This window comes from Erpetoichthys calabaricus, chromosome 16 (genome assembly GCF_900747795.2).
Source record: "Erpetoichthys calabaricus chromosome 16, fErpCal1.3, whole genome shotgun sequence".
NCBI lineage: Eukaryota > Metazoa > Chordata > Cladistia > Polypteriformes > Polypteridae > Erpetoichthys > Erpetoichthys calabaricus.
The window spans coordinates 76837619-76864918 of record NC_041409.2 but is presented as its reverse complement, the minus strand read 5'-3'; the positions used below and the strand labels follow the sequence as shown (position 1 = coordinate 76864918).

The window sequence follows — 27300 nt, the reverse complement described above, 5'->3', positions numbered from 1 at the left end:
TCCAAAGACATGCAGGTTAGGTGGATTGGTGATTCTAAATTGGCCCTAGTGTGTGCTTGGTGTGTGGGTGTGTTTGTGTGTGTCCTGCGGTGGGTTGGCACCCTGCCCGGGATTGGTTCCCTGCCTTGTGCCCTGTGTTGGCTGGGATTGGCTCCAGCAGACCCCCGTGACCCTGTGTTCGGATTCAGCGGGTTGGATAATGGCTGGCTGGCATATCCATTCCTTGTGAATGACTGGTGTCTTACTCATGGCTGATTCCTGCCTTGCACTGTGTGCTGCTGGCACAGGTAATAGCTTACATCAACTCTAAGGAAATTACAAGCTCAGAAAATACATTAACGGGTTAGTAGATTTATGCTACTTGAAAGTCTGTACATCTCAGTGCAGCTCATCAGATTTTTACCTTTAAGCATGTTTTGAAAAGAATTCCTTACTTTTCTTACAGAAACCGAGTTCATCTTCATTATTTCAATGTATTTTTTAGAGAAGGTGATATATGCAGTAGAACAAAAACACACATATTTACTTAATATAACACTTTTATACAGTGTATACCATCCCAAAGCACTTTAAACAGAACAACTGTATGGTATTTTTGTTTTTATATTTGGACCAAAGAAATGTTAAGAGACTTCCTCATTGTTTATCTAGGTATGGTAAGTCAAGAGGTGGTTAAATTGCGTATGAGAGTCTATTTATTTTCCCAGAATGAACAGAAGAATTAGGTAAATTTGAATAACCTCACATGCAAAATGTGTGCTCCATGAGGTTTATTAGCTCAGTCAATGATGTATGAACCAGTGTTACAATAATTCAGGGCAAAGTTAACCCAATTAAAGAGCAAATCACAACAAGCAAACCTAAGGTATGAAGGTAAGGAACTTAATTTTCTCTTAGTCATATAGGTTAACGTAATATACCAAGCCAAAACATAAACACACTTTAGACGACTACCATTTACCTATTGCATGAATCAGTTCTTCTGAAAAACATGTATTCTATTATTGGATATAAATTTTTTCTTTACTAACAATAAGTCTGATTGGGATTTTGCAGGACAAATATAACAGATAAAGAATAACCATGACTGTACACAGATTTTCAAACTGCACTGTACATACAATGTAAATAAAATTTGCCACATATTTCCTTCTTTTGAATGTTTATAAATAGAATTTTCAAACTGCACTGTACATACAATGTAAATAAAATTTGCCACAAATTTCCTTTTTTTGAATGTTTATAAATAGAATTTTAAAAGGTATGAAGTATCATATTCTACACTGTTATACAATGATGTCTACCTATCATTAAAATCCAGCAGATCAGTGAAATACTATCTCCTACATAAACCTGTGCAGACATTCTCCTAATACACCCGGAACAAATAGCTCCTATTTTTGTTTTAATAATTGATCCATTATTTAGCATGTAATGCAAGTTCGTGTTAATTATCTTATAATTATATGCCAGCATAAACAACCTTTTATGCAAAGGCACAATTTTGTCTAAGATTATAATTTATAATGGTTTGTACACTTTGTAGAGAACACAGAACATAATGGGCATTAGAGGTTTCTAAATATTATCATTTAAATTTTGTGATGACTAATACACATAATGTTTGCCACTAGAGATTTATCTTTTCCTTGAGTCTCTGGAAACATGTATTTTCCTATAATTTACAGATAATTTAATGTGACCTGACTGCCCTCTGCTGCTAATGGCACATTTGTGATCTCATCACTGGTGAAAATAGGCATTTTATGCCTTTGCTATTTTCTTACCCTTATGCTCAGGCATTGCACAGAGAAGAAAACACACTGGAATGAAACTAAATATTGTTTATAAGAATATATCTTAAGACAGCTCAATCCTCCTAAAGTCAGAGAGGCTTTTCTCGGTTCTTCCCAGAAGCAATAATAGCAGGACACTTTTAACTCTACATCCTGATGTTTCTACACATTATGGACCCTTGTCACTGCTTTATGCCTAAGGAGGGGAGAAGAAGTGTACTGTTACTGATTTTTAAGAATAAGGGGGATGTGCAGAGCTGTAGAACCTACAGAGGGATAAAACTGATGAGCCACAGCATGAAGTTATGGGAAAGAGTAGTGTGAGCTAGGTTAAAAAGGGAGGTGATGATTAGTGAGCAGCAGTATGGATCCATGCCTGGATAAAGCACTACAGATGTGATGTTTGCCCTGAGGGTGTTGATGAGAAATACAGAGAAGGCAAGAAGGAATTGCATTGTGTCTTTGTGGACTTAGAGGAAGCATATAACAGAGTACCTTGAGAAGAGTTGTGGTATTGCATGAGGATGTCGGGAGTGGCAGAGAAGTATGTAAAAGTGGCACAAAATATGTAAGAGGGAATTGTGACAGCGGTGAGGTCTGAGGTAGAAGTGACTGATGCATTCAAGGTAGAGGTGGGATTATATCAGGGATCAGCTCTGAGATCCTTCTTATTTGCAATGGTGATGTACAGTTTGACAGACAAGATTAGACATGAGTCCCCGTGGACTATGATGTTTGTGGAAGACATTATGATCTGTAGCAACAGCAGGGTGCAGGTCGAGGAGATATGCTCTAGAGAGGACAGGAATGAAGGTCAGGAGGAACAAGACAGAATACATGTATGTGAATGACAGAGAGGTCAAAGAAATGGTGAGGATGCAAGGAGAAGATAAGGCAAAGGTGGAGGACTTTAAATACTTGGCATCGACAGTGCAGAGTAATGGAAAGTGTGGAAAAGAGGTGAAGGAGAGTGTGCAGGCAGGGTGGATTAAGAGTGTCAGGAGTAATTTGTGACAGACGGGTACAAGCAAGAGTCAAAGGGAAGGTCTACAAGACAGCAGTGTGACCAGCTATGTTATATGGGTTGGGGATGGTGGCACTGACCAAAACACAGGAGACAGAGCTAGAGGCGGGAGAGTTAAATATGCTAAGATTTTCATTGGGTGTGACAAGGGTGGACAGGATTAGTAATGCGTACATTAGAGGGTCAGCTCAGGTTGGACGGTTGGGAGACAAAATTAGAGAGGCGAGATTGCGTTGGTTTGGACATGTGGAGAGAGGAGAGATGCTGGCTATACTGGAAGAAGGATGTTAAGGATGGAACTACCAGGTCAGAGGAATGGATGAAGGCCTAAGAGGAGGTTTATGGATGTGGTGAGAGAGGACATGCAGGTGGTGGGTGTAAGGCTGGATTTATACTTCATGTGACGCAACACGTCTGCCTGCGGACGCAACTGCTATGTAAGCGGTGTACAGTTTATACTTGTGCATGTACTTTACATAAATCTGGAAGATTCCACCAGATTTATCTCACCTTATCTCATCTTTATTCTCACTCCAGGTAGAAGTGAGAGATATCATCACAGTGAAGAAACATTCGGCTTTGTTGTGTTGTGAATTGCCTGAAACATCCATTAAATTCCGAGGACACCTTGCCACAATATCTCTGAGACGGTTGGATGTTTAATGATCAATCAAGGGATGTGCCCATTCCAGCATGCATTGGGTGCAAGGCAGAAACAATCCCTGGACAGGGCATCAGCTCATTGCAAGGTGAATACAAGAACACACATACACTAACGTCATTTTAGCATCACCAAATCCCCGAACCTGCATGTCTTTGAAAGGAAACCAGACCACACTCAGGAAACCCACCAGGAAAACATGCAAATTTCAGGCAGGGAACACCAAGGACATGACTCCCTATTGCGATCCGCCACCGTGCCACCCCCACATGTGTAATTATTAACAGTATTCATTATTTAAATGAACTTAACGATTTATCTGTAAAATGTAATATACATACTTTAATGCATTTCATCATGAAAGTGATATCAAGTGTAAATCTAATGATTCAAAATGTGCAGAGAGCAAAAATATTGTAAATTTAATGTGTTCTGTGTGGTAATTGCTGCTTTCCGCTGCAGTCAGTGCAGGAGGTAGCCCCAGAAGCACATCGCAATTAACAACTGGGTCGGTTTTAAGACAATGTTTATGACGTTCTACTTTAATGACAAAATAAACTACAAGATTAAAATGAAAAATTTCAAGAGTAAAGCTGAAATTTCCACTTTAAATCACAAAACAGATCTTTTCACTATGTCCCTATTTTTTTTTTCTCCGTGGCTCAAATATACACCTGTATGTCAGCATTTTGCTTCACCACATTAGGAATTAGTAAACTGACAATAAAGAATTAAGACAGTGTGTTGGATGGTAGTGGGTGTTCAATAAAGGTCTATAGGGCAAAGTGGCAAGAAAAGTATGCTGAAGTTACAAAGGAATGCACAGATCACGATAGGGCATTGGCAAGTTGGAAAATAATACCAGACTGAAATTCTGTGAAAGTTTAATACAAGTCTATGGATTCTTGCATGGTCAAACTAAAAAAAACAAACAGCACAGGTAAATATCTAACACGGACCACTCCAAAATATCACATCTTCTGTCTTAACACTGCACAGTCTGAGTATCATATTTGAATCATTTCTATGTGCAAACCCACTGGTCATGAGCCCCAAAGGACAAACGGGACTTAAAACACTAAAGACCAGACACCAGTGCACCACATTTCAGAACCTTTCAGCCCAACAACAGCCAACACCACTTGCAGTGATGAATGAGTCAATAGTGGGGGTCATAATAGATTCTATTAATGTTGTTAGCAACCTTGCAGATTGTCACACAATTCACTGGTTTTCCTGTTGGGTGTGAAAGCCTGCCATAATCGCCAGCACCATCTCACAGTTTCAGCTTTTTTAGCCATTATGTCCTGATTTATGTCAAAGACCAATGATCTGTTGATTAGCATGCTCAGTTAATTGTTTGTGCAATACCAAATGCATCATTGGGTAATTGTTTGTATCATCAGGCCAAGCTCAGTGTGATTTTATCTCATGCAGTTATTAGCTATTTAGAGTGATCCCAATGTGTAGCCTTATAGAGTTTCTGATTGGTGGAGTAGGTGATGATAACCATAACCTAATCATTTGCGTACCTAACCTTGTTTATCACCTTTGTCTAGTTTCATGAAAACTGAACAATTGCATTGGATGCAATTATATTGTGTTTGAGCAAAAATACTTGTAGTATTAACCATATGCAGAATTTTTCAAGTTATTCAATAGCCCATAAGAATTTCATAGCTTTTAAGCCTATTTCTACTTTAAATTATAAAATATTAGCAAGAATATTAACTAATTCATGTAAAATTAAAAAGGAATCAATTAAACAAAACATAACATATTCATTCATCAAATTAATTTTAGGACAAATTTATAGTTTTGTCTCATGTAAGGGTTAAATTTAATGACCAAATGCATCTAAAAGGCTCCAAAAGATTCTGACACACTAAACCACAAACACTGTCATTTCAAAAATATGCAGCGACTAGCATTCCCTTGGACTGCAACAACTTAACACAAATTAAAGCCATCAGACCAATGTTTGCTAGACATAACCAAACTGCAACAGTTATAACTGTAACAAACACATATCATTAGTACTGTAGCACTGAATTTGAAATTTATTTAAGCTACTCAGATTTTTTATATGTATATTCATTATTGATCAAGAGTATTAAAATATTAAGAATAACAGTGTGAGAGAGTAGTGAAGGTGGAGCAGGAAGATAAAAAAATTCAGGTACAAATGTGGCAAATGGACAAACCAAAGAGGCTGTAGATAACAGCAATAGTAGATGACAGGCTAGAAAAAGGGAGAGAGAAGAGTCATGAAGGGCAGAGAGAAAACAGAAGCAGGACATGTTCAATCGACTATTTTCTTTTTTTAAGAAACAATACACTTGAAATTTTTAAAAAGATCCATATTACTAACCGAGAATGGTAAACCGGAAGGCACAGACGCAGGTCTCGGTAAACCGGAAGGCATGGACGCAGGTACACGGCGATGGGACCATGAGACAAAGTGCGCAGGCGCCTACAGTGCGTGTCTCATAAATCGCAAGCGAAGTCTGTTCCACCGCAAACGAAGGAGTCACAGCCCAAAAACGAAAGAGCTCAACTGACGTGAATGAGAAATGAAGCAACAACGCGCCCATAGCTAACGACGAACGACACAGCCACACAAAAAAGAGGATTCTGCGCTGCACCCCAGAGTCAAACGTAAGAGGCAACAGAGGCCCCACAGGTCCACAAAGATAGTACGGAAGGCGCGTGAAAGTACGAAAGGCGCATGCGCCTACAACACGCTTCTGAACTAAACGTCCACACTACACAGCATGGTCCGGGTAATACGAATAAACGAACTCTCCGTATTAAACGTACGGCATCCTCACACGTCCAAACCATATAGCATATGTGAATCACATTATAGTGATGCATTATTAACAGTACAACCACAGAAAACGCTCCGTATTAATAGTAAGTGCAATTATCCATATTACTAATGGTAGACAACGGATAACTAATGGAGTCACGGTCACGGCTCCAAAACGATCCAACTCCACTAACGGAACTACAAAAGCGAGCCCGCATGGATAAAAACAATAGACGTGGGCGCCTACAACGCGCGTCTGAAACCGCGGAAGCAAAACTGTCTCGGTTCCAAAACCAAACAGCTCGACTAAAGGAGCTACAAAAACGAGCCCGCATGGACAAATACAATGTACATAGACGCCTACAACGCGCGTCTGAAACTGCGGAAGCAAAGCAGGCACAACAGCTGGGGTATCGCCTTGGTAACCCCATGTACTTCTGAAACTGTGAGAGGAGAATAGCACGACTTTACAGACAGGAGTCCAATGCAGAATTATTAACTGCTGATGATGCAGATCGTTTTGTCTGTGCTGAAATTCCAAACAGAGGAACCTATCCTGACCTTATTAAAAGGATTCAGCATATTGGGACTCGCAAGATTACAAATATTTTTTTACAGAAGTTCTGAAATAAAAGTGAAACTAATGAAATAACAATTCAAAGAAAAAAAATCTTAAAAGTGTGTATCCGGAAAACCAAACACGGGGGGTGGCGAGCGAAGCGAGCAGGGGGCGAAGCCCCCTAGTAGATGGTTGAACTGAATAGTGAACTTTGTAATCATTGTGAACATGGAGATCTTATAAAGTGCCAATTTTTCATGTTTTCTAGGTAGCAAAAAAACATTGACATTATATATAATATATATATACCCAAAAATAACTGGAATTTTGTTGTTGTTAGGTTATTTATTTATTTCCAGTTATTTTTGGGTCCCCCCTCGTATTTTATATATTATATTATATTAATATATATATATATATATATATAAATATATATATATATATCTATATATATAAAAATGGAATGGGTGGGTCGTCGAGTGGGCCTTTTTTTCATTCCGTCGTTTTTTTCGACGTTTTGAAAATGTAGAATGATTATTTGATTTTTTTGTTTTTATTTGATCGTGTCTATGTAGCCGCCGTCGTAATAAAGTATCGCTAAAATCGTCATTTATCGTAATTTATTTTTGACGTATAACGTCGCCGTCGTCGAGGTCAGTGATACCAGTGCAAAAAATCTGCTTACGGTTGAAAGACACGCCCTACTCACTGGACAGTTAAAAACACCAATCAAACTAACGATGACATCAAGTATTACCCAATCAAAAGTAGGAAAGGAGGCATCTTCATAAAATGCGTGTGGGATGATTTGCATGAGACGCTGCTTTAAAAAAAAAATGATAAAAAAAATACGGGATAAATCCCGTCCAGTATTCATTCAAAACGGGACGCGCAATTTCATTCTCAAACGCGGCACGATTCCGTATTTTAAAGGACGGGTGGCAACCCTACAGTGCCAGGTAACCACCCATACAATCAGATTGTGATTCAGACTAGGAATGCAATGAATGTAATTACCCCGATCTACATACAAGGCGAAAGTCTTGCAACATTCAAAGATGATGGTTTGGGATAAGTACACCATACAACATAAAAGAGCTTATGAAGCCTTGAACCGAAAAAAGCAACATCTCAGAGATCGTAAAAAAAAAAATAGGAGCTAATGTCGTTTTACTCGCTGTAGATTTTAGTCAAACATTACCAGTTATTTCACGAGGGAGACCAGCACATCAACTCAACGCGTGTTTAAAATCCATGCTTCTCCCACGCTCGGTTATATGTCGCGTGTTCTCGGGTAGGTGCACCAAAAAATGTATACATTTAAGCATGTAATGGGCAAACAAAAAATGAGGTATACCCGAAGGCACAGCAGTAGTACTTAATGTAACTTTACTTCTTAAATGTTAATGTTTTACTGTTTAATAATTTATACGCTTCTTATATGTTGTTCAAATTCTTTTATCAAAATACCACTGACAGCGCAATGCACGATAACATGGAGTGAATACACCATACGCATCCGCCCACGGCTGCCCTGCTGTGCGCAGATAGGACTTGATTGTACAATAAAATAAAATAAAGATAAAAAGACTAAAACAATCATCACCCATAAAGCGGATAGTAGACGTGACGTACTATATGTGTACCACATTTCAAGTGTATAGGTGCAACGGTTTGCGAGCTACAGGTCATTTAAAATCCTGGACAGACACACAAATTGCCACGGTAGCAAATTACAGAAGAAGATTTTACTGTTTAATAATTTATATTTATATGAAATGTGCTTCTTATATATTACTTCATATTCTCATATGATAATGATGTTAATGTTTATATTGATTTCTGTGTTATTAAAACTGCATGTATGTGTGTATATGTATATATATATATATATATATATATATATATATATATATATATATATATATATATATATATATATATATATATATACTAGCAAAATACCCGCGCTTCGCAGCGGAGAAGTAGTGTGTTAAAGAGGTTATGAAAAAAAAAAGGAAACATTTGAAAAATAACGTAACATGATTGTCAATGAAAGCCCGTTTCACTCAGTAAGTCTTATGTGTGTGTTTATGTATGTGTGTGTATATATATGTACATGTGTATACTGTATGTAGATATGTATATAAATGTTTATGTGTGTGTGTATATTATATATATAATATATATATATATATATATATATATATATATATAGATATATATATATATATATATATATATATATATATATATATATATATATATATATATATATATATATATATATATATATATATAAAAGACAGCAACAGTTATAACAATGACAACACAATTACATTGACAATCATGTTACGTTATTTTTAAAATGTTTCCTTTTTTTTTCATAACCTCTTTAACACACTACTTCTCCGCTGCGAAACGCGGGTATTTTGCTATATATATATATATATATATATATATATATATATATATATATATATATATATATATATATATATATACACGAGCTGTATATACCCGGCGTTGCCCGGGGCAGAAGTAACCTAATCGGTCAAACACTTACATATATACCAAAGTAAACCTAATCGCTCAAACAGTTACATATATAAAAAAAGCGAACCTAATCGGATAAACAGCTTCATATATACAGAAGCGAACCTAATCGGACAAACAGCTAATGTATATACATAAGCAAACCTAATTGGTCAAACAGTTACATAAATACAAAAGCAAACCTAATCGATGAAACAGCTTCATATATACAGAAGCGAACCTAATTGGTCAAACAGTTATGCATGTGCAGAATAATTTTACAAAGATTATGCGTGTTCACAATCATTAAAAAGAAAAGATTGAGGAACTCTTCTTCTATATGTGATGAAGCTGGATGAAGCTGACTTGACGAAGACGTAGGTGGCATAGATTGGTTTTTCTAAAACAGAAGAAAAAAATGAGTATCTATTATTATTTTAAATTAGAATGAAAATGAGAACCTTGATTACAGATAGATTATCCGTATTAAAATATGTGCATGAATAAACTTTTGCTAACTCTCTAGCAAAAGTTTATTCATACAAATTGGCATGGGATGGCTTTGTGAAAAAGTAAAAATTAGATAAAAATAAATTGAGAATGCGTACTTCGATTTGACTGAGATTATCTGTAATGATGAAAAAAAAGTTTAGTATGTTTTTTTTTCCATACGGGAAGGATGTAAAACCTTACATAGGCACCCTTCAGCCCGTACTGAAGGGTAGTGTCAGATTCTTACTGACTAAAAAACACCCTTTTTATTCCACAGCTACCCCAAAAACCACTATTAGGCATTACTTTGGGGTGGCAGTAGTTTAGTTATGAAACAGCTGGGTCCTGAAAAAAATCTGTCTTATTAGTGGCTTCATCACATATAGAAGAACAGTTCCTCAATCTTTTCTTTTTAATGATTGTTAACACGCATAATGTTTGTAAAATCATTCTGCACATGCATAACTGTTTGACCAATTAGGTTCGCTTCTGTATATATGAAGCTGTTTGATCGATTAGGTTTGCTTTTGTATTTATGTAACTGTTTGACCAATTAGGTTTGCTTATGTATATAGATTAGCTGTTTGTCCGATTAGGTTCGCTTCTGTATATATGAAGCTGTTTGTCCGATTAGGTTCGGTTTTTTTATATATGTAACTGTTTGACCGATTAGGTTTACTTTGGTATATATGTAAGTGTTTGACCGATTAGGTTACTTCTGCCCCGGGCAACGCCGGGTATATACAGCTCGTAATATATATATATACACATATATATATATATATATATATATATATATAATATATATATATATATATATATATATATATATATATATATATATATCCTCTTTAATAAAACCCTTGTGTGTGTCCAGTGTCCGTGTGTGTCTTCTGGTGAAGTGCGCATGCGCGGGGCACGGTGCGCTGCTTCAAAGGCCGCCTGATGCGTCACACATATAAAATATGGCGTGGCTGATCCAATCGGATTTCTGTAAATGAGGTAAGACTTAAAACAAAAGGCACAAAAAATCCAATCGGGTACTGATATGCGGAGACCAGCTTCCCCAAAGAGGTGGGATTAGTGTTTGTTGTTGTGCAAGTGTTCACTCTGAGGATGTCAGATTTGCGATTAAGAAGCCTGGCCCGGTAAATTGTAAAGTGTCAGTCGTTGAAGGGGTTTTCCTAAATATACCAATTTTCATGATATTACAATAGGATGAGTTTTAAAAGTAGATTTATTTTCGCACACATACAATCGTTGCTGGGGAGACACCACACATACAATAATCAGCTGCACGCCAGCACGGATTAAAATACTTGCTGGGGAACTGCACAGTATTTGCTGGAGAGACGCCACAAGCACGATTATCAACTGGACGCAACACATTACATCAGTTGATGGGGAGAATCTGCTGATTGCCAACTGTTGTCACAGAAAATTAAATGCATATTACGGTCATCAAAGCCATTATTACTGTCAGAGAAAATTACACGCATTTTACGGAAATACAAACCAGTATTACTGCGAGAGAAAATAAAAGGCACACAATACAGTGACACATATTTCAGCCACATACAAGCCAGTATTATTGTAACAGAAAATATTACGGACGTACAAGCCTATATTACTGTGACTATCTACTAACAACATGCCACCCAAAAAAGAAGAAAAAGAAAATGAGCCTCAGAAAAACACTAAAAGAGAAAGACTCGGAAGAGCAAATAGATCTATAGAAGAACAGGAAAATGAGCGTAAAAAAAATATCAAAAGAGAATGCACTACTGTTCTAGTGCCCGTTATTGTATCGGGCTTAATGTCTAGTGTATATATATATATATATATATATATATATATATATATATATATATATATATATATATATATATATATATATGTGTGTGTACAGGTGCTGGTCATAAAATTAGAATATCATGACAAAGTTGATTTATTTCAGTAATTCCATTCAAAAAGTGAAACTTGTATATTAGATTCATTCATTACACACAGACTGATGTATTTCAAATGTTTATTTCTTTTAATGTTGATGATTATAACTGACAACTAATGAAAGTCCCAAATTCAGTATCTCAGAAAATTAGAATATTGTGAAAAGGTTCAATATTGAAGACACCTGGTGCCACACTCTAATCAGCTAATTAACTCAAAACACCTGCAAAAGCCTTTAAATGGTCTCTCAGTCTAGTTCTGTAGGCTACACAATCATGGGGAAGACTGCTGACTTGACAGTTGTCCAAAAGACGACCATTGACACCTTGCACAAGGAGGGCAAGACACAAAAGGTCATTGCTAAAGAGGCTGGCTGTTCACAGAGTTCTGTGTCCAAGCACATTAATAGAGAGGCGAAGGGAAGGACAAGATGTGGTAGGAAAAAGTGTACAAGCAATAGGGATAACTGCACCCTGGAGAGGATTGTGAAACAAAACCCATTCAAAAATGTGGGGGAGATTCACAAAGAGTGGACTGCAGCTGGAGTCAGTGCTTCAAGAACCACCACGCACAGACATATGCAAGACATGGGTTTCAGCTGTCGCATTCCTTGTGTCAAGCCACTCTTGAACAAGAAACAGCATCAGAAGTGTCTCGCCTGGGCTAAAGACGAAAAGGACTGGACTGCTGCTGAGTGGTCCAAAAGTATGTTCTCTGATGAAAGTAAATTTTGCATTTCCTTTCCCAGAGTCTGGAGGAAGAGAGGAGAGGCACAGAATCCACGTTGCGTGATGTCCAGTGTAAAGTTTCCACAGTCAGTGATGGTTTGGGGTGCCATGTCATCTGCTGGTGTTGGTCCATTGTGTTTTTTGAGGTCCAAGGTCAACGCAGCCATCTACCAGGAAGTTTTAGAGCACTTCATGCTTCCTGCTGCTGACGAACTTTATGGAGATGCAGATTTCATTTTCCAACAGAACCTGGCACCTGCACACAGTGCCAAAGCTACCAGTACCTGATTTAAGGACCATGGTATCCCTGTTCTTGATTGGCCAGCAAACTCGCCTGACCTTAACCCCATAGAAAATCTATGGGGTATTGTGAAGAGGAAGATGCAATATGCCAGACCCAACAATTCAGAAGAGCTGAAGGCCACTATCAGAGCAACATGGGCTCTCATAACACCAGAGCAGTGCCACAGACTGATCGACTCCATGCCACGCCGCATTGCTGCAGTAATCCAGGCCAAAGGAGCCCCAACTAAATATTGAGTGCTGTACATGCTCATACTTTTCATGTTCATACCTTTCAGTTGGCCAACATTTCTAAAAATCCTTTTTTTGCATTGGTCTTAATTGATATTCTAATTTTCCGAGATACTGAATTTGGGACTTTCATTAGTTGTCAGCTATAATCATCAACATTAAAAGAAATAAACATTTGAAATACATCAGTCTGTGTGTAATGAATGAATCTAATATACAAGTTTCACTTTTTGAATGGAATTACTGAAATAAATCAACTTTGTCATGATATTCTAATTTTATGACCAGCACCTGTATATATTATATATTTTATATATATATATATATATATATATATATATATATATATATATATATATATATATATATATATATATATATATTTATTATATTATATTATACTGTATATATATATATATATACACACACACACATATACACACATATATGCATACACACACACACACACACACACACATATATACATACTGTATATACTGTATAGCTATATAGCATGCATCAATATTACAATATTAAATTCCAAATCAGATACAAAGTAATACCTAATGTACACATTGAAAAACACACAAAAGGGAATTATTCATTTGCAAACATTCTGATTATTAAATAATATGTCAATGAAAACTACTTGAAAACAATCATGAAATGTGTTTAGTCACCAGTAGTCATTTTATGGTGCCCAGTAAATTACTCTTACAAAAGCTTTTTTCATGCATACTTCATTCATATTTTTTATTTACACTGTGTGGTCTCAGACAAAGTTCACTTAAATTTTCTAGTACAAATGTGTATTATTCAAGGGTTTGAGGTTATAATATTTAAATTAAGTAATAAAATAACATTTTCTATGTCCATCTAATCCTATTTACTGCCAACAAATCCAAAGCAAATAGGTTACGCATTTTAAAATTAGAAACTACTGTAAAATAGCAACTAAAACTTCGTCACTAGGCTGAGGATCTACCATAATAGTGACCAAGACTATGAAATCACTGTCTAATAAAATCAGTTTTTAGTCAGGGTAGTAGTGTTGTTTTATAATTCCCAAAATACCTTATAAACATTCTTCTTTGATTATGCAATCTGAATGCACAATCATATAAAGGAGGTCATAGGTAAATTCAAAAGGTTTTCTTCACACAAGACCAAGAAGTACAATATTAAAGTTTTTCAGTAGATATAGCAAGGCTCGACCTTGACAGCAATTTGTAGATCATGCTCTGCCTGAGGTGGTATTTTCTCTCTCTCTCTCTCTCTCGCTCTCTCACACACACACACACACACACACTCACATATATATATATATATATATAATTTTTAACCCAGCTTCAGGGGTACAAGAAGCTGAATGATGTCTACTTCAATGCACTTAATACAAAGTAAGAACCAAGCCTGGACAGAGCATAAGTCCATTGGAGGGCACACTAAAAGTCACATCCACACTTGTTCATAATTGATTCATTTAGAATTGATTAACATAGTTAAAATTAAAAAAAAAAAACATTTTTGACAATTTTCCTAGGCATTTTTGTTTAGTCAGTGGTTTAATACTCATGGTCACTCCAATATAGGTAGCCGAATTAGAGGTTTAGGTTTTGCTCACCTGGGGGTCATTTTAGCTGGTTTGGATGCATGATGTCCAGATTTGTTAAATCCACTTATGTACAGTATGTATGATTGAGAGCAGAAGAAAAAGGAAATGAACTGAATGAGTAACTGCAGTGAAATACAGGCAACAATGGCAGCAGATATTTTCATGAACCAAATTCTTCTTTATGGATAAGGCCTGAATGATTCAAACATAGCATTACATGCATAAGCCTTAAAGTAGCCACAAAGTTCTAACATAGTTTTTAACTACTGTGGTGTTGAATTTGTGTGCAATGATAAGTAAGGATTGCTCCATTAATGTAGTTACACAATTTGCCTCAATCATTCAGATGTCTCGCCAACAGATGGGCCAACATAGTTTTACCACTTACCAAATACGCAAAAAAAGATGTTCGATGATAAAATGTCCAAGTTGAAGTACATACAGCATGACAAACTGAAACTAGCAACTTGCAGCAAATACTGTAAGTTATGCTATTGCATGACAAGGCCTATCTCCCAAACAACTACCAAAGGACATGAAACATTTCAGCCATTATGCTTTTAGCTTTAAGATGTTTTGATGTTAGAAATTACACAGCTGCAACTTTGCTCTGCTACATTTTTGTTTGTTATAATCTTAAAAAAAAAAAAAATGTTTCAGCATAGTAAATTTTAAGCTGAAGGACATAATGCACACAGCTACACTATATGCTACCCAGCATAAGACTTTTTTTATTAAAGTACAGAAAAGGTTGTGTGCCTCTGAGTGCTTAAGAAAATCAAATGGACTATATTAAAGATTCAGGTTGCACTTCAGAGATCTCCATTGCCGACAGGCCACTTCAAATGTTTGTGTGTGTCTTAGTGCATTCCATTTATGACAGAAACCAAGTTCTCTATTCTGCATGAAAACAGGAGATTAAAAAATTTCATTGGCCATCACTACAAACTACATGGGGTAAGTAACATAAAAAATATATTTTGGTGGAGTATTTCTTTAATATGTTTAGCTTTTTATTTCCTTGAGAAAAGAAAAAAGAGGTTGTCTTTAATATCTTTTCATCCAATAACAGTGAGTTGGAGTTCTCAGGAATTCACGTGAATATAATGAAGTGAGAAGGTGACATGTCACAGGTGGTAGCTCAGAACATTCCCATAACACATCAACAGAACATTACATTAGCACTCCACAGCCTAGAAATGCTTCCTAAATATATAATTAACAGTTGATTTTCCAAAGTGTTCTTTGTGTGTTGTAAAGATGTTTTTTTGACATATGCTAAGTTGTGTATCTTTTTTTTTTTAAGTTACTGAAAAATATCATTCTATATACTACTAATTTTAGGAAATGCAAACATTTACTCAAACTCAATTATGCATGACATTCTGAAATACGTTTGTACAATATGTTCATCACTCCATCAAAATCTATAAAATAATGAATACCTGAACACTGTACCTTTCTTAGTCTGGTAAATTCAGTTGTTTAAGACATTGATATAATACAAGGGAATATTTCTAGCAAAGAAGAAAATCTATCCAAATATGTAAGTGTTAAGCATACTGTATTTATAGTAAGAATGGCTTACCATACTATTCTGTACATGCAAGAGCTTATGTGACAGCATAACTGCAGTAGAAAATGACAGGCTGGTCAATTAAGATTCACTCAATTTAACCCAACTGATAAGAAACAGTTAATGACGCACAGTATTCAACACTTACGCTTTGAAGGCCCAGTGGGAACAACCAACTGGCAGCATGCCAGAAGACTTAGATGCAAAACAATCAAGATATAAAGTAAGACAGCATTATTTTTTTTCTTCAAATGTTAAGATAAATAAACACAAGATCAATACACGTATATATGGACAAAGCTGGCACCTTGCAAATCTCACATAGATATATATCATCATTCCCTAAGCACCTACCTATCACCATTATATCACAATTCATCATTAAAAGTATTTAAAATGTTGGACAATCAATCCCAAAAGACATGTAAAGCACTCCAAAACCACATTTGCTATCAAAGTTCAGTTGCACACATGATAAAGTATATACAGAAAAAAGTTTCTTTCATTGTTTTGTACTGCTGAATCTGGACATGAAAATTCAAAAGATGACACTCTGAAACAGCTGTTTGGAATACTGAAAAATTCAGAAATTTCATAAAGAAACGCACTTAAATATGAAACATACATTTTGTGTATGTTTCTGTTATCACATTACAAGAAATGGATGGCCAGATTTGAGCACAGTCTTACGTTTTTGAATGCCACACTGACATAGAAAAAAGTCACAAATTGGCCAAGATGCACAATGCACCTACTTCATCTTTACGTGTTTTTAGTGTCAAATGCACTCATCCTTCATCAGCAGTGTGGCCTGAAGGGGGCACACCAGCTCCCCAAACCCAATACAGACAGGCACTAGGCACAAATCCAACAACACACACAACTTTAGTGTGATATGGGAAACACTTTCTCTTCATTTCCCACCTGCACAACACAGTACAATAAAGCACCAACAGGTAAATACACATAGCACTTTTCTTCTTTCTCTTCCTTTCACTGCCTCCTTCCACCTCCAATGCTCCTCTTCCCGACATTGGCTTCCCGAATGAAGGCAAGTGGCTCCATTTTATGCTGCACCTGGGAGTACTCCAGGGGACTCGTTAGTGAGGTCTGGAAGCACTCCCAGGTGTGGCAAAAGCCCAACAAAGTTGGGCTCTGCAGCTCCTCATGGTAGCCCCTATAGAACCAAACTTTGGCTGTGCCAAATTCCAACTCCCATGGAGTCCTATGGGACGCCAAGGCACCGCTGCAAAGCAAGGGGACTGCCATCTAGCACTCATGGGTAGACAGTGCCCTATGCATATCTGCTCCCCGAGTCCTTCCTATAGAAATGCATCCTGGCCAGGTAAGGGCCCTGGCCATCCATCCAGCAGATCACACAATTTCGCAGTGCCAATAATTTAGCAAGGTCAGAAAATGCCACTGGAAGGGGTACCTGGGACCAAATTAGACCCTTAGAATTAAGCAATGGGACACAAATTCAAATAAACCCATCTACTAAACTGTAATTAAGACAACACTTTTCAAAAGGTTTGATAAAAAGCAATTGGTATTAATTCAGTTGGTATTAATTCCCTAAAGTCTCTTACACTTCTCCAGTTCAACACACCAGCACTCTGTCCATGTCTTCGCCAACCTGACTATTGCTATCGCACAGAACCAGACTTTAAAAACAGCAGGCATTGTCTTACATGATTATCCCACGGCCAGTTCAAGGGCAAGTACAGAATAGAATTGTGTATTTGTGACCCTAACCTAACCAAAAATATAGTTCAAAAGGTAAAACTACTACACTAATATGCATTACTTGATTGATTTTGTGCTAAATATTTGAATACTAAAATAATAATATCAACACTCAAGGTCAAAGACAAGATCACTGTAATGTATAACAAAGCTCAATATTTATTTTTTAATAGTCTGATGTCAAAGTGGCCAGAATTTTAAATAGGCTTTTTATTTCAATGTAACATTCTGAAACTTGAATCTATTTTAAGGTCAAGGAGACCAGAGCCTCTCTTGGCAGCATCATGCACAAGAAAATGACAATTCCTGAACAGGACAACAGTCAATATGAGACATAAAATCACTAGTTCACCTAAAATGAAAGTCTGTAGCAGTATTTTTCAACCAGTGTGCCATGACATAGTCGTGCGCCATAAGAACTTCCCAGGTGTTCCACAGAAATAATAGTGTAGTGCACTTGGGTCTGAATCAGAGAGGGAGAAGCTTTGCAGGTGGTCAAGACCCATCTAAGTGGGACAGAACTACCTGGAGAAGCTGGCATAAAAACAGCTATGTTAAAGCACTTTGGACATGTCTTCTGGCTACTAGAGTCCATCTGCCAGGATGCGTGGTCGCCAGACTGCCATATAGGGCTAGTGGATACTGGGCAAATGAGTTGCCTCTGGGGCAGAGAGGAATGGTCAAAGGGACAAAGCAGCTGGGAGATGCCACAAAAGTGCTTACTAAGGGCCTGCGAATAGTGATCACGAGGCTGCTTTTTTAATGGCTTCTCCAGGGGCCTCATGTATAAATGGTGCGTACGCACAGAAATGTTGCGTATGAACGTTTCCACGCTCAAATCGCGATGTATAAAACCTAAACTTGGCGTAAAGCCACGCACATTTCCACGGTACCTCATACCTTGGTGTACGCAATTTCTCCGCTCGATTTTGCAGACTGGCGGCACCCAGCGTCAAAGCAGTGCTACTGTTCCTGTGTGGTCACCCTTTCTTTCTTAGCTCCACATTCCTGACGCGGCTTTATAAATACACTGAAACTAACTGCATATTGTTTATTAGTGTAATGCATCTAATTGTAATTAACCTGTAGCAATATAATGGTCCAGGGAATAGCCATAGTATTCCAAATATCATAACTGCTTTAGCGTTGTAACTCTCACTGCATCATCTTCTTCTTTCAGCTGCTCCCGTTAAGGGTTGTCACAGCAGATCATCTTTTTCCATATTACTCTCACTGCACCACTCGGAGTATTTATATCACTGTATCTGAGTGGGGAATCACAGCAGCAGCTGATCGGAAAGAGAATTATTGGTATACAGCATGAAGCAGACGCTGACTCAGCCATGGCAAAACGCTTTAGAGACTTCCCAGTACGGACTTCGCGGTTTAGAAAAAGTTTCATCCCAAGAACTCTAAACGCATTCAATCAGTCCATCATGTGCTCCTTGTAGAACTGTTTACTTATAAGTACAATTACCTCACTGTAAACTTGCACTACAGTTATAATATTGCACAACCTGCGCCACTTTATAAAGCACGTATTTACATATGATGACGGTATTCATTTTTAAGATGAAATGCAGCAAAATATGTTGATTATATTATACAGATAAAACTTTAACTTCATTTAAATAATCTGTATTTTTAATAATTAAACATGTGAGGACACGGTGCTGCAGCGCTAGCTAGTTCAGGGATTGTTCCTGCATTGCGTTGTATTCTTGCGCTGACGCGACACTGGAAAGACAGACGGACAGCATAATTAAACATGTACTACGAAGATATTTCAATGTTCCTTAAAAGTTTTGAAGAATCGGCATTCTAAGCTTACAAATGGCTTCACGTCTATTACATAGCTGATTGTGTGGCGATTGGGTATTTGGAGAAAGAAAAGTAAGGATAGGAATTGGAGGTTAGTATGTTTGAAAGAGACAGTACTGCTGTGATAAATTATGTCATTGAAGGTCGCGCATGGCGCAGCAAGCCTCTTGCGTGAGATATGAATAAGCACTGTGCCACTGTGTTCCCATGTTTAATAACATGCTTTCATTCCTATCATCATGAAAAAGATATCACGTATACATCTCAGTATTTTAATTATTCAGAGAGCTGTAATATCACGAATGTAATGGATTATGTGTCCTGTCGGAGAAAGAGAAAGCCTGTTTAAGAAGCAGGTACTGATTCACACACAGAGCACAAAGAAGATCAAATACAGAACAAAGCATTTAACGTCCTACTTTAGTTACAGTGGGATTTGAGAAACTAGTAAATTAAACGATTTTAAGATGAAGTTTATGATCTACTTTAATGGCAAAATAAACTACATGATTAAAGTGGAAATTTCGAGATTAAAGTTGACATTTTGTGCTTTTTCCCCCACTGTGTGTCTATTTTTTTGTCTGTACCCTAATAAGCTTTCATATGACACTCAGACGGTGGGCTACGACTTGCCTTTTCACAGCGACTTTGATATGTGATTTCTTTTTTATTTTGGGCACTGTGCGACTTTGTGAACTTGAGCTTTGAGTTTCTCCGACACTCTGTCGCTCCATCAACTTCCTTTTGTTGATTATACCACTGCTTAAACCAACAAATAGTACGTTTTTCCTTTGCCTCCACTTGGTCTTCGCTGAAATTCTTATATTTTCCCCTGTGCTTTTCCCATTGTCTTTTTTCAGAAGGCTATTTATATCGATTTGCATATTCAAAGAGGCGTAATTCTGGGAGGAGTTGGGGCGGGACAGAAGGCGCGTGCACGTGCATTACTTTTCACGTTGATTGGGATTTATGTAGTGGAAGAATGTGAAAGTTTGCGTACATACAGATTCCTGCATCTGGATTTTTCTGTGCGTACGCACATTCCCGCTTTTGTGCTTACGCCATGTTATAGTGCGAGTTCTACGCACGGCGTTATACATGAGGCCCCAGGTCTTCCGACTTGCAGGGAAAACTCGGGGGTTGGTGGAAGGATTGGCACTCCAGCCACTGTAAAAAATCTCACATTGTTCCATTCCATCTGAGCTGGTGTGGTGCTGGGGTGTCAACCCATTGTATAGCTGCACTAGGGTCCTAATTTGTGATCCTGAGGTGGTTTGTTGTGTGGTGGATGTGGCAATGCGCTCTATCAGTGTATGTTCCCAACTTCACTTCTCCTCTCCTCTCCTCCAGTAGTCCTGCCCTTCGGACAGTTCAGCACGTGTATGAGATATAATGTGTTTTTTGTAGTAAAATAATGGTTTGCCTTGGGATGTTTTTGATAAAAAAAAAAAAAAAAAAAAAAAAAGTGTGCAACCACAGAAGTCTATAGGATGTGTGAAAAGCCTTTAAAGACATGGACAGAACATGCAAACTCCACTTAGAAACCTGTAATCTGTAAAAAGAATGAATACCACAGCTAGTCTGCTACATTTAGCAGTTAAAGTAAAGCAGTTCATTTATAAAATATTTGCTATACTTTGTAAGTCAGATATCCAAAATATGATAGTTCTATGTAGGTTTTTATTGTAACATTTACAGTATACCAGTAGATGCACCCTCCTAGATGTTAAGTGTATATAATCATCAAAACCCATTTTTACAGCATACATTAATTATGTTATATGATATAAATATTTTAGGATATTTTATTTTAATTTGTCTTCCATTAGCCAACTGAAATTATACCTCATCCAATCATCACTGAGACCAATTATCTAGGATAAAGCTGTAAAAGAGAACAAAACTGAATTAATGAATTAAAGATTCAATAGGGAATATGTAACTATTATGCTTTCCTATGAATTTTAATTGGTACAGCTGGCAGGTTCAATTAGGACAGCTGATTCCAACAGTATTTATATACACTACTATAAAATTGGGAAACACTGTACTGCCAGCATTATGATGTGACCAAGTGTGAAGTCTTAAAATGAAAAATCTGATTATATAATCAAAAAAAAACAAACAAACAGGAAAAGCTCTGTTGTTGATGATTTGCTATTGATCATCTACAGTATGCCTTAGAGAGAGAGGGGGGTTGGGAGCATGCACTGATAGCCTTAATTCATGTATACTTTCAGCTAATAGATGTTGCTATTTGCATTCTACACTAGCATTTTCAGTATTACACAAGCCAGACAAGATGGTGAACATTATACAGTATATTATAATTAAACAGTGTCTGTGTTGACCAGGAAAGATATGGTCCCAGTACAGTTTGATAAAACACCTGCTTTTTATTTTTATTTTAAACTAGGCAAATGCTGAACTACTTTAAAAGTACAAAGATAAGCAATGGCTACAAGTTTTTATTCCAGTCTAAACCCACATTAACAGGTATATTTTTATTTTGTCAGTTTGATAAATTGTGCATTTCTTAGATTTAAATTTTGCTGAAAAAAAAATATATTTTAATGAGAATAAATTAAGCCAACTTTTCCGTAGCACTAGTGTAGCTGATATTTAGAACCTAATTTACAAGAAGTACAATAAGCACTTAAAAGAAGGTTCCCAAAATTTTGTCATTTTGTATTTAACACTGCAGAGTATTATTTTATATGCACACCTTAAATGAGGCAGACATATACAGTCCACTCAAGTTCTATAAAATATACTACAAGCTAGTCCAAACCTAATATTACTTATTGACCAAATATCCTTTTATTCATGCTCCTGTACTATACTCGTCAGAAAAAAAGACTTTTGCAATTACAGTAAATTAGTGCATAATCATAATTCATTAAAATGTAAAGCTATTAGGCTAGGAAACCCATAATGAGAAAACAAAAATATATCCTCTGATGAAAAGATCCAATAACTGCAATGTAAACATACAAAAAAAAAAACACAATAAACTACTATAATGACCTGAGGTAGCAAAGTTATTTATTGTTTTTGTTAAGATCTTCTGTGCTGTACATATTAAAGCTAATATAAACTTCTGTAAAAAGACAAACTGTATGTTAAATACATGTTAACTAGAATATGTCCATCCTTTCTGAAAACTGAAACGGTTGAATATTATTATGCATTTGGAAATGCATTAGAATATTTACTTCAAAAATATTCCTATAAAGTTGTGCTATTTGCCACCTATAAAAAAACAAGCAAGTTTTGGATATCAGAAACTACCAGATATTAAAATGTGATACCTGGCCAGAACAATACATGGGATGGATGACTCATTGAAAATGAACATTTTAATTAATCTAGATTTTAGAATCACAGGCATATTAATAATAATGGAAATCTTATCTTTATCTTGGGCAGCTATTTTACTCTCAAGCAACACTGGGATCCTAAAATCAGCCAGACCTTTTTCATGGCAATGTTGTTTCTACATAAAAAAGTTTTTTTTTTAAAAAAAAAAAAAAACACATAAAAACACAAACTGACAAGGTATACAGTATATGGTCAATAATCATTTTCATAAAAGGTGCAAGATCAGCCTGAAAAAGTGAGTTATTGCACTAATGAAGGAATAGAACATGCATCAACACTGGGGAAAAAAAAATCACAGAAAACATAACATATGACAAAGAAAATGATTATAGAACAATAAGATAAATATGGTGTTCAATTAAATTACTTTGACTAATCAGAGGGAACTCAGGTTGGAAATGGCAAAACAGCAATTATCAAGCAGTTGGTAGTGCCACCAATTAGGGAAAGTGTCTATAGAGAAAGTCTCAGACAGGTTTTTAAAATGAAAGATAACAGAAATAATCAGTTTAGTAGGTGATAATTGAAAAATGGTTTCCATTATCCCATGGAAAACAAATGTCAGTGCTCATTTCATCAAGAATTTTGAAACTATAGAGCTTTATCAGGATACTAACATCAAAACATTTCTCCACCAATTTATTAATAAAAAACAGTAAAAAATAAACTTACTTATTGTGGAGGTAATGTTTTATCTTCTTCCATAAAAATGGAAGAGGTTTACAGATATTTGCAACAGAAAGACTAAAATATTCAAATAAAATGGCAAGCAAAAATATACCAGTTTTAAATCAAAATATTATTATACCTCTTATTTGTTGAAGCTGTAATGTCCTTTTTGGGTCCAGATGGAGAAGGCAGAGAGCCACTTGATCTCTTTGGTAATATAGTCCCATTATTCAATGTTGATCTTAAAGGCAATGAGGGTACCAAAGGTCGAGCTGAGGGAAATAAGAAAATTAAGTTATTGTAGGCAGCTACTGTGTAAAAACCAAAACACTGTCTCGCTAGTTTATAATGTAATTGTGGTCGTTCTAAAGTATAACAATGTATTCAAATTCCTACACATTACTGAGCCACTAAATCCTTCATTAAAATTAAAATTGGGACTGGAAAATATAGTTTGCAATGAGCCTCAATAATGTGTGAATGTTCTTTTATTACAATGTACATTTTAGTAACAAGAGAAGCGCTCACACCTTTTTTGTTACAATCCAATTTAAAGAAAATGCGTCTTTCTCAGGTTAAAAATGCAGCATGACCAATTCAGTCACTGTACAATAGCAATTTCCATTTCAGCCAGTAGATAAAAGAGCAGAGACAAATTGCGTGAAAAACTTGGTTGTTCCAAACATCTTGGAGAACTAACCACAGATCTTCTGTGGATGTAGGCTTCCTCACATCCTTCTGTCTCTACATGTAATCCCAGACACACTCGATGTTGAGATCAGGGCTCTGTGGGGGCCATACCATCACTTCCAGGACTTCTTGTTCTTCTTTACGCTGAAGATAGTTCTTAATGACTTTGGCTGTATGTTTGGGGTCGTTGTCCTGCTGCAGAATAAATTTGGGGCCAATCATACGCCTCCCTGATGATATTGCATGATGGATAAGTATCTGCCTGTATTTCTCAGCATTGAGAACACCATTAATCCTGACCAAATCTCCAACTCCATTTGCAGAAATGCAGCCCCAAACATTCAAGGAACCTCCACCATGCTTCACTGTTGCCTGCAGACACTCATTACTGTACCGCTCTCCAGCCCTTCGATGAACAAACTGCCTTCTGCTACAGCCAAATATTTCAAATTTTGACTCATCAGTCCAGAGCACCTACTGCCATTTTTCTGCACCCCAGTTCCTATGTTTTCGTGCATACTTGAGTCGCTTGGCCTTGTTTCCACTTCGGAGGTAAGGCTTATTGGCTGCAACTCTTCAATGAAGACCACTTCTGGCCAGACTTCTCCAGACAGTAGATGGGTATACCTTTGTCCCACTGGTTTCTGCCTGTTCTGAGCTGATGGCACTGCTGGACATCTTCCGATTTCGAAGGGTAATAAGCTTAATGTGTCTATCATCTGCTGCACTAAGTTTCCTTGGCCGACCACTGCGTCTACGATCCTCAACATTGGCTTGAGCTTGAATAGCACACCTTGAAACCACAGTCTGCTTTGAAATCTTTGTCTGGGAGAGACCTTGCTGATGCAGTATAACTACCTTGTGTCTTGTTGCTGTGCTCAATCTTGCCATGACATGAAACTGTCTTCCACAACCTCACCTTGGTAGCAGAGTTTGGCTGTTCCTCACCCAGTTATAAGCCTCCTACACAGCTGTTTCTGTTTCAGTTAATGACTGTGTTTCAACCTACGTGTGACATTGATGATCTTTAGCACCTGTTTGGTATAATTGGTTGATCATACACCTGACTATAATTTTACAAAATCTCTGACTTTGTGCAAGTGCACCTATAAGAATTGATGCTGGTTTGAAGGCAAAAGGTAGTAACACCAAATATTGATTTGATTTAGATTTTTCTTTTGTTCGCTCACTTTGCATTTTGTAAATTGATAACAATAAACAATCATTATTTATATTTCTGAAAGCATTCTTTGTTTACAGCATTTTTTTACACCTGCCTAAAACTTTTGCACAGTACTGTATATATTATATACTGTATTATATATCTGTCTTATATATATATATCTATATATATATATATATATCTATATATATATATATCTATATATCTATCTATATATCTATATATCTAGATATATATATATCTATCTATATATCTATCTATATATATATATACACACACACACGTATGTAGTTATTTGTTATTAACATTTTTGTAAAGGTATTTGCATGTATAAATAATACTGCATTTGCTTCCTTGTGAGGCCTGGTACTGCAGTAGTTGGCACTGTTGCCTCACAGCTTCAGAGCCCAGGCCTAGGTATGCTATGAAGTTTGCAAGTTCCTAAATTGTTAGCATGTTTTTTTTTCTCCCTGTATAATCCACTTCTCCTCCCACATCCCAAAAACATATGTGTTAGGTTAATTATCCACTCTAAATTAGTGTGTACATGAGCTTGCTCTGTGATAGACATGCATCTTATCAAGGGATGGTTCCACTCTTACACTGTCTGAAAATGAACAAGATTAAGCTGGGTCAAAAATGAATGCATTGATGTGGTTTCCAAGCTGAAAATAAACTAAGCAACAGTTTTCATAAAATATATTTAATAAAATATTTGCTTTTTTTCATGTGTGATCGCATATACACAGTCATAGGTTTCAACCCTAATGATACCCAAGAGCATGGCCAGTAGTGGTTAGAAGGCAAGTGATGACAGTTTGATTTTAAACATTCATTTTAATACATATATTGGATTTTTGAATGAAAAAAAAAATCAGATATTTTTAATAAAACTTGCACTAATATTACTAAGCATTTTCTCTGAGGGCAGAGTGCCTTAAAGAAAGCAAATTAATGATCTGAACTCTACTGGAACAGCCTTAACCATTTCCCAAAGTGATATGCAAATAAGATGAAGAACATTTGTCTCACAGCAGGGCATTTTGTTTTTAATTGGATCTATGATGCATGAATTTCCATTGCTACAGCCAAACATAAAATTCTGGTGCACAGACTGATGGTCAAGCAGCATACAGGCAGCATGGGGGGACTTGTTCCACTGGCATGCTCTACAGCTCACTAGCAGGCAAAATGTTAATTATGTAGATTTGTTGCTTTTACTGCCAAGAGATCATGCACACAAAAAATTGTTAGATGAAAAACACTGGCAGTTTTTGGACATGCTTCTGCAAATGTTTTATACCAAAGCAGTTTGTACCCTTCCTATACAGGACGATTGGGCTTAACATTAGGCATGCGCAACGTATAGGCAGTGGGTCAAATCCATCCTAACAAAAAATCTGTTTGGCTGCAAGTCTAACATATCCCTGTCACTATCTACATTGCGCAAAATCACTTCTTCAAACCATATCAACCAACATACAGCACCTTTATACCAATGTCAATGTGCCTGCATTACTGTGCCTGC

General features: G+C 36.6%; 1 protein-coding gene across 9 annotated transcripts in view; it reads right to left on the bottom strand.

Moving 5' to 3' along the window:
• The window catches only part of eml1 (EMAP like 1), a 231870-nt gene that overhangs the window by 89692 nt on the left and 114878 nt on the right, over window positions 1-27300 (bottom strand). For 8 of the 9 annotated variants that reach the window (XM_028822316.2, XM_051919897.1, XM_051919893.1 and 5 more), the window contains 2 exons: window positions 24039-24171; window positions 14716-14769 (listed from right to left, as the gene is read on the bottom strand). In XM_028822316.2, coding sequence (XP_028678149.1) covers window positions 14716-14769; window positions 24039-24171 — 187 coding nt within the window. The remainder of the gene's footprint in view (window positions 1-14715; window positions 14770-24038; window positions 24172-27300) is intronic. The other variant, XM_051919895.1, reaches the window with a different exon arrangement.